Here is a 9,608-nt window from a genome sequence, read left to right on the forward strand (position 1 = left end):
ATACAGCCAAATATACTATTATCCAATTAGAAAAGATAAAGCTAGGCTGGCAAGACTCAGGATGTAAAATGCTTGCCAAACAAGCCCGACCATCTGAGTTTGAACTCTGGATCCCACATAAAGGTGGCAGGGTTTCCCATGTGTAGGCTGCTCATGTAGAATTTCCCTAAGTTTCAGCTTTATTAGCAATCAGCTTTGACTTCACATGTTTGTGCACAGTATTCTGCTAGACCTCTGGCTGTCATAAAGACATGCAAATAAGTTAGCATACACCAACATGAGGACTTTATTTAATGACTAGTAGCTGAAACAAATACCTCTTCTAGTCAGGTTAGAAAATGTCTTGTAGAAACGGCCTAGAGTGCCATAATCTCTTTCTGACGTTACTCCTCTCAGCTGAAGCACTTATTCACTGCTCTGGCTATTGTGAGAAAACATCTTGCTATGTAGCCCAGTCACACACAGAACTCTTATACCACAGGCTGGTCTCAAACTAAACCCCCCAGCCTACAGAATGCTCAGATCACAAATATGTAACACAAAATCTCTTGTGATATAATGCCTTTTGAGAATAATAAAAAAGTTGTCAATTTTCAAACTAAAAAAAAGGTGGAAGGAGAAAACTAGCTCTACCAAGTTCTCCTCACTCCATAACATACATAGAGTAATACATATTTAAGTACTCCGTATGAGTAACAAATATAAGTAATTCTATAAATTATACATATATTAAATACATACATCTATATAATCATATATATTCATTATATTTGGGGTATTTTGTTTGTTTGTTTCTTTTGCAGTAAGACCCCACTATGCTGCCCTGGATGGCCTGAAGCTCACTATGTAGACCAGGCTGACCTCAAACTCACAGAGACCCACCTGCCTCTCTCTCCAGAGTGCTGGATTAAAGGCATGTGCCACTCAACTCAGCAATAAAAATATTAAAAAATATATAAAATCACATCTACTGACATGGATAAAAACCTTGTTACATGAAGTGGAACACAGTACACAAAGTAAAATAATCTGACTATAAAATGTAAAAGTTGGGCTGGTGAGATAGCTCAGCGGTTAACAGCACTGACCGGTCTTCTGGAGGTCATGAATTCAAATCCCAGCAACCACATGTTGGCTCACAACCATCCATAATGAGATCTGATGCCCTCTTATGGGGTGTCTAAAGACAGCTATAGTGTACTTACATATAATAAAATAAAAAACCTTTGGACCGGAGCAAGTGGGGCCAGAGCGAGAGGGAGAAAGGAAGGGGAAAAAATAAATAAATAAAATGTAAAAGTTTTATTTTTTTATGCTGTAAAACTATAAATGATAAATCTTGTTTTCATTTTTATTTTATTTTTAAATTTTTAATTATTTTATATGAATTGCTGTTTTGCCTGAATGTATGTCAGTGAAGTATTCACAGATGACAGAAGAAGCTGTAGAATCCCCTAGGTCTGGAGTTGCAAATGGTTGTAAGACAAATGTGGGTGCCTGGAATTGAACCAGGGCCCTATGGAAGAGCAGCCAGTACTCTTAAGTGCTCTCTGAGCCATCGCTTCAGCCCCTTGCTTTCATTTGGGACAAAGTCTCACAGAGCCCATCTATGTGTAGCTGAAGATGACCTTGAACATCTGACTTCTCTGCTGGAGCCTCTGAGTGCTGGAAATCATGTGTGTGCCACCACCTACAATCTGCAATGCTGAGAGCTGAACCCAGACAAGCACTCTCCTGAGTTACACCCCAAGCCTAGGATACATCTTCTGTTTGTTTTGTGTTTTATATAAAAAGCGAATACAAATGGAAAAGTTTTAAAGAGGCATGGAAATACCAATAATAGAGTTATGGTTTGTTTTGAAACAGTGCCTTACTATGTTCCTCTGGCTATTCTGGAACTCACTATATAGACCAGGCTGGCCTCAAACTTACAGAGATCCACCTGCCTCTGCCTCCCAAGTGCTGGGATTAAAGATGTGTATGACACACTTGACAGCTGGCTTCATTTTTTTAATATTTTATTTTTCTTTCTCTAGCATAAAACATGTACTACTTTTAAGTTAGTGACGTCCAGCCTTAAAGGGTTTTAGACATAATGTCTTCTGGTTCTTTTTATACCAGGAAGTATGAATTATCTCCATTTACAGGTCAGGAGGAAGACAGGAAGAGAGTCTCTTCGAAGCTGCCTGGCCTAGGTGGACTCTGTCCCGTCTGTGGAGCCTCCGCCTTCCTCAGCAGGTGTTCTCTCTCCCCCAGTCTCTCACTGTACTTGCAGCAACAGTCGCTCATGGCCGGCTCCACACCGACCCTTCTGTTACTCTGTCGCCTCCCAGGAGGACCTTACAAGCTTCTGGAGGGCAGAAAGGGAATCTCAGCCCAGTTTTTCATGGATGACTCTGCACGGTATAATTCTAAAACCCGATGAGGAAAGGAAGAGGTGACCTGCTGAGCCACTGTCCTGACCTCACAGTGATAGGCTTGCCCAGCTCACCCATTTGCTAACAAGGCACCATGTGCTATCTACTCTTGTTTTTCGAATTCAGGACTCTTCTGTTTGGCATTTCCTGTCCTTTCTGGTTTTAAGGTTTTTTTTGAGATAAGTCTCTTGTAGCCCAGGCTGGACTCTAACTCTGCAATGAGGATGACTCTGATTCCTAATCTTCTTGCTCTACCTCCGACTGGGAAGTCTGGCTGTGCAGGCTACTCTCTAACTTTCACAGTGCTTCTGCTCGTATTCTCTTTCACTGAACTTCACACCAGTGCAAGAACCATCCTACGAGCCTGAAGCTGTCACTCTTGGAGCTCTGCTTTCTGTTCTTGACAGTGGCACTGGAGGAAATGTGTCCACCCCTCTTACCTCTTAAATCTCTATCCAACTCTATTGAGAGTCAATTCATCATTCATGTAACACGGATTCACTGAGCATCTACTGCCAAACACTGCAAACCACTCAATGAAACCTCCATTAACTGTCAGCTTAGCTTAGGGTTAAAGCTAACGGCAACAAAGGGCCTGCAAAAAGGGAGGATCCAGCAGTTACAGGTCACAGACCGAAGCTAGCCTGCTGCCTGCTTCTGTGAACAAAGTTTTATTGAAACACTGCTATGTTTCATTCATTCATGAAGTACCTGTGGCTGTTTGGGGACTAAAGAGCAGAACTAAGGAGTTACAAGATAACTACATGACTCACAAAGTGTACGTTACCTAGTAGCTGATCCTCTACAGAAAACTTTTCTGACCCTATTTCAAGATACCAACACGTCATCTAATCTTCTTGACATTTTAATTGGTTTCTTTAGTAGTGATATATAATAAACACATAACTTTATCTAATCCTCAACTCAGCACTATGCATGAGACGCTCTTCCTTGTACTATTCTAACTGGCGTCACAGTCTCACCACCAATTACACCAGAAAACACGGCTCCTAGACTCGTGGAACCCTGGTGATCTTTAATCCCTGTTCTTCAAAAGGTAGTTTCAGGGCCTCAGGATGTACCTCAGTGTTAAGAATGTGGGCCTATTCTATCTGAGGCTCCAGATTCAATCCCTACTACCTACTCCCCCACTAGGAAAGGAGAAAGATACAGATGTAGGTAGAATGACGTGAGTACTGTCACAGTTTTCCTGTACTTCACTATGAGCCAGGCCTAGGTAGATTAAACGACTGCTTAGGCACAAGTGTCACGGCCAGTCAGACCCTCAAGAAGCCACATCCCAAAGACCAATGAGCACTTGAATTTTCTTCTTTTCCTGTTTTTTTAAGGAGTTTTTTTTTTCTTTATGTTTTTGAATGTTTAGCCTGCATGTGTGTATGTGCCCCCATTTGTATGCCTGACAAGACCAGAAGATCCCCTGGAACTGGAGTTACAGATGGTTGTGAGCCACCATGTGGGTCCTGGGAACTGAACCCTCTGCAAAACTGAGCCCTCTGCAAAAACAGCCAGTGCTCTTAATTGCTCAACCATCTTCCCTTGCTCTTGTCTGTTTGTTGTTGTTGTTGTCTTCATATGTAACTGGGAATGGCTTGGCGTTCCTGATCCTCCTGCTTAAATCTCCCAAACGCTGGGATAGCACGAACACATCAGTAAGTCAGCAGCTTCTTTTGAAAGACGAGGTCTCCCTATACAGCACCTGAATGTGTGCTCTTCGTGCTTCAGCCTCTTGGGTACTGGATTAAGACCAAATTCTTTTCGTTTAAATAATTACTGGTATTTTGGATCAAAAATAAGCATTGAGGCCGGGCAGTGGTGGCGCACGCCTTTAATCCAGCACTTGGGAGGCAGAGGCAAGTGGATTTCTGAGTTCCAGGCCAGCCTGGTCTACAGAGTGAGTTCCAGGACAGCCAGAGCTATACAGAGAAACCCTGTCTCAGAAAAAAAAAAACAAAACAAAAACAAAAAAAACCAACCAAACAAAAAAACATTGATTAGTAAGAGTTTTGTATATGGCATTGTCAACCTTGAAGTGACTTCAATCCAGTTGGAAAGCTATACTAGGGCCATACCACACAGAACCCTTAACAACAACGACTTTGGAGAACCTACTTAACTTTATGAAATACCATCACCTCATCTATAAGACAGTGCTATCATCTATCCTCTAAATTGAGCAGGATAGAACCACCGATGAGATGTGTAGGAAAATGTTTTTGAGAGATGGCTCAGTGGTTAAGACACTGCTGTTAATATACTGTTCTTCCTGAGGACCTGAATTCGATTCACAGCATCCACATTAGGTAACTGTAAACAGTTTACAAAGGCCTGTAAACCCAGCTCCTGACACCTTTGACCTCTGTGGGCACTTGCATTCATGTGTATATAACCACCCCCACAATCCCCACCCCCAACAAGCCTGTGTGTTTTTATCCTACTTGGAGGACAGCTGAAGTAGCAAAGTAAGGTTTGTTAAACTGTGATGTGTGGATATGCAGGGTGGGTATGTAAGGGATTCAGACAAAGGCCTATATCATCCTTTCTTACTAGGCTATTTCTGAAATTCAAAGTCTTGTTAATGGGCTCAGACTTGTTTTCTTGTCTTTGAATATAGACTCCAAGACACCACCATCATTCACGAGAGATATACTGGAGTCAAGCATCTCCCTAGCCTGATACTCTAAAACTCATAACAAAGACAACTGTACCACCCACTGTGTATTTCTTTCTTCTACCACCACAGACTGAACACTGCTATAATACTTAACATTTAAATACCTCCAAGCACTCTTTAAAGTTTGGGAAAGTAACTGCATTTGCATAAACAGTATTTTAAAAAATCAATGATTAGCCTTTTCCAGACCTGAAAAGGGCTCAGGAAAACCCTAAGAGTACTGAAAGAAAAACATGACATTTCAAACTTATATAATGACACCAGATGGAGCTTTCTGAAGTATAAGTTCATTGGAAGAAAATCTAGCCTAGGAGTGTGGGGCCTCTGTACACCAAGTCTTACAGATTGACCCAGTGTCGGCAGGAGTTAGAAAACACCAGAAAGGTAAGACTGCCAATTTTTACTGTTGAGATTCATAAAGAAATCTATTCAACAGAGTAATTAAAACAGAATCCACTTCAAGGGGGTCATTCAGTCTTAAGTTCGCTTTACCAATACACAATCTGTCTACATTAGTAATCTGTCTACAGTAGTAATTAGAAACAGTCCCTGGAACTGGTTTTTGTTTTGTTGCTTTGGAGCCCTGTTTTACCTCTGCCCCATCAATATCACTTATTTAGGCAGTAACTCTTTCTTGTTTTTAAGGAAGAAGACAGGCTTACCCGGCACGGGGCAATTCGAGCAGCAGGCAGAGAAGCAACTCAACTGCCAGCCGATTCACTTGTTAAAGACTTCCCAGAATGCTTTCTCATTCACTCAAGTCCATCACAAGAGTCTCTCTCTGCTGCCTGGCTTTACAGTGTACCATTTGACCCTCCCACAATTCCAGGAGGTAGGCACTGTTTTTCCATAACTCTCATTTCAAAGATGAATGAACGGAGGTTTACAGACACCACAGTAGACTTGCTTAAGATCGAATGGTTTGTACTTGACAGGGGCCTTTATTCAGTCCTGACTATCTGCACATGGTGCTTTCAGTCACGGGAAAAGACAGGCAAGGCACAATGCTGGTTTTTCAGCGAACTTGACCACAGCCTTCCACAGCACAGGTATATGCATGTAATGGGGGGGGGGGGGCATGTCACTGAAAATGAGTCATTTCTTCCTCCCTACTCATTCACTGTCACCTGTGGAGCATCTCAGGTAGCAATTCTTAGACATACCCAACTAAAACTCTACAGGCACAGCTTCTCAGCCTTTTGGCTAAAATCAAGAGTCTGAAGTCTTGGAACACCCACTTTCAAGTTGTAAAATATTACTGTCATCCTATTATACACGACAATATCCTGCATGTAAAAAGAAAAGGTGGGGCTTGGAATTCCTCCTGGAGCTAGAAAGACTTGCAAAAATGTGAAGCTGGGATTGTCCCTTGGTCCTTTATCCCCACTTTGCAGCCAGTAGATAAAAAAAAAAAAAAAAAAATACCTAAGAGAAGAGGGAGAGACATGTCTACCTTATTCTAGCCATTCGGCTGAAGGAACTAAATGAGAACGCTGTTCTACTGCTCTTTACAAATTTCAGAGTTATTAGGTGACAGTAAAAAAGGCAACTGCAACCCGAGCACCCAGCACTGGGAGAACGGGAGAACGCTGATTCAAATAACACGCATCACGACCCAGTCTCTGGCTCCTGTCAATTACACAAAAGAGTCAGCTATTAAATATTGATGGGATGCATTTGCGCTGGAGCTCTCACCGAGAGCCCTCATGCTACCAATCTCTGTCAGAAAAACTGTCCCCGTTTTTCTAGGTAGAATCCCAGACCACTGGGATTCCCTCGGGTGTTAGGTTCATTCTGTCTCTCCCAGAGGAGATGACAGAGCCACTCCACATCCCAGGGAGGATAAAAGACCGAAGGGTCCAGGCTAGAAGGACCGGGGACCCCCTTGTCCCCCAGCTGTCAGCTGCAAGCCAGGAGGCGGGGCGCAGCGGGGCCCGACTGTCCGCACAAAGGCAGTGGGCGAACGGATGTGACCGTGCACCCGGGCCACAGCGGGGATCACTTACCCAGCAGCAGCACGTTCTTCCCGGTCGGGAGCTTGGAGCGCGAGCGCGTGGAGACTTCGCTGAGGATGCAGGACCTAACGGGGAGCAAGGCGCAGGCTGAGGCCGGGCCCGACCGAGGACGAGAACCGCGGGGCCCAGCTCCCGGGAGGCCCCGCCCGGCTCCCAGCTCCCGCGGGGCTCGAGGATCCCAGAGGCGTCCGCCCTAGCGAGGAGATAACCCGCTGGGGACCGGAGAGGGGTGCGGTCCTTACCAAAGGTTCTGCCCGTCCTCATCGTCGCCCGCCGCGGGGCCGCCGCTGCCCGACGCTAGCTCGTTGGCTAGGGGTCCGCTGGCGTAAGTCGAGGCTAGCCCGGGTGGAGATGAACCGAACGAGCCGACTCGCCCCACGGCCGCCATCTTGGTCGGGAATCACACCACTCCTGACGGGGCTAGGAGAGCGAAGCGGCGGCGGCGGCGGCGGCGGCGGCGGAGGGAACCCGGATATGGACGTTCTGGGCTCGGGAGCTGACCGCGCCTGCGGGGGCGGGGACCAAGCCTGAGGGCGGGGCCTGGGGGGGGGTTGTGGGAGGAGCGGGGCGCTGCTGAGCATGCGCGGGAGGCCGGCCGCGCATGCGTAGACTGGTGATCTGCGAGCACTGTGGTAATGCTGGTTTTCCCTGTGTCTCCGAGCTGAAAAGCTGCCCAAAGTGTACCGCCCGTCATCCCGGCTGCAGCAGCCTGGCGGGCAGGGCAAGTCGGGTGAGCGGCGCAGCATCCTACCCTTCAGTGGGGCGGTGACCTGGGCCCAGCTTGGATATCCGCGTGGATATCCTGTGCTGCCGCCCATCCTCCCAGAGCCAAGCGGGGTCCGCTGCCTTAACTATCCTGTTCCTGGATTTCTGGTCTTTTCTCCTTACTATTCTAAAAGGACGATGAGGACCTCAAGGTGGACCCACATCTGGAGCCGGTTCTTCCAGATTCTATGCGGCTGCCTGACGTAAAAGTTGGCAATACTTGTATAATTAATGGTCTTGATGAATTTGTGGTTTGGTTTGGTTTGGTTTGGTTTCTGATGGGAATCTCATGTAGCCCAGGCTAGACTCTTTACTGCTCTTCCTGCCTGCGGGTCCTAAGTGCTGAGCCAGGTTACCTGGTGCACATCACTATGCCCGCCCTGGGTCTGATGTCTGAGATGTCCCCTGTGATATCTGAAAAGACCCCCTACAGAAGTCATCTCTCGGTCACCATGATTAATTAATTGATACACAAGCACAAAGAACCTAAGCTAGGACCCAGATAATTCTCTATTAGAACTTTATTAGCCGGGCGGTGGTGGCGCACACCTTTAATCCCAGCACTTGGGAGGCAGAGACAGGTGGATTTCGAGGCCAGCCTGGTCTACAGAGTGAGTTCCAGGACAGCCAGGGCTACACAGAGAAACCCTGTCTCGAAAAAACCAAAAAAAAAAAAAAAAGAAAGAAAGGAAGGAAGGAAGGAAGGAAGGAAGAAGAACTTTATTAGCCAAATATATTGGAATATCTGAGGCCCGTTTTCAGAAAGAATCGATGGATTTAAGGCTATCATGCGCCCCGTAAGAACAATTGCTGGAGATAATTGGCTTTTGAACATTTTTTCCATATTTGAAGATAACTTGTTCATGTGACCTGAACGATGCTGCTATGTTAGCAAGAAAATCCACAACCACGTGCTCCATTTGCTACAGGTCACTGAATTTACTAGGTTCTGTCCGCTGGTTAATCTGAGTGCAGGTGCTTGACTTACCCTCTCTGAACTTCAGATTTCTATCTGTAAGGTGGGGATAAAAGGAAGATTAAATGGGATGATTCACATAAAAGATTTATAAGTGTGCCCAGAAAATTATAAGTGCTCAGCGCATGTTAATTACTGTTTTTATTTTTACATCTTTTTGTAGAGATGTATTTATTTTTTATGCATATGGGTATATTGTCTGGATGTATGTCTGTGCACCACATACATTCTTATGCCCTGGTGCCAGGGGAGGCCGGAAGGGAGCATCAGGTCCCTGGAACTGGGGTTGAGAGCTGTCATGTGGGTGCTGCGAATTGAATCTAGGTCCTCTGGAAGAGGAGCCAGTGCTCGCAATTGCTGAGCTATATCTGCAACCCTGTTAATCTGTGTATGTCTGTATGTCTGTGTGTTTATGCATGTGTGTGTTTGTGTGTATGTCTGTGTGTATCTGTGTGTTTATGCATGTGTGTGTGTATGTGTATCTGTGTCTGTGTTTATGCATGTGTGTGTCATTGTGTTTATACATGTGTGTGTGTGTTTATGCATGCATTTGTCTGTATGTGTGTGTCAATATAATATGTCTGTGTGTGTATCTGTGTCTGCCTGTGTATCTGTGTGTTTATGCATGTGTGTGCATTCTCAAGAAAACAGTGTTGGGTGTCAGTCCCCACCTTCCACCTTGTTTGAGGTGGGGGTCTCTTGTGGTTGGTTCGTTTGTGATTTGTCACTGCATAGACCACACT

The 9,608-nt window shown here is 45.3% G+C and overlaps 1 protein-coding gene across 1 annotated transcript in view; it reads right to left on the reverse strand.

The window, feature by feature from the left end:
• The window catches only part of Dync1li1 (dynein cytoplasmic 1 light intermediate chain 1), a 33,823-nt gene extending 26,223 nt beyond the window's left edge, over positions 1 to 7,600 (reverse strand). Inside the window, exons 1-2 of the mRNA XM_028767414.1 lie at positions 7,367 to 7,600; positions 7,116 to 7,189 (exon numbers count right to left, since the gene is read on the reverse strand). Coding sequence (XP_028623247.1) covers positions 7,116 to 7,189; positions 7,367 to 7,512 — 220 coding nt within the window. The 5' untranslated portion in view covers positions 7,513 to 7,600. The remainder of the gene's footprint in view (positions 1 to 7,115; positions 7,190 to 7,366) is intronic.
• Between the last annotated feature and the right edge of the window lie 2,008 nt (positions 7,601 to 9,608).

This window comes from Grammomys surdaster, unplaced genomic scaffold (genome assembly GCF_004785775.1).
Source record: "Grammomys surdaster isolate TR1022 unplaced genomic scaffold, NIH_TR_1.0 172, whole genome shotgun sequence".
In the NCBI taxonomy this organism is placed as follows: Eukaryota; Metazoa; Chordata; class Mammalia; order Rodentia; family Muridae; genus Grammomys; species Grammomys surdaster.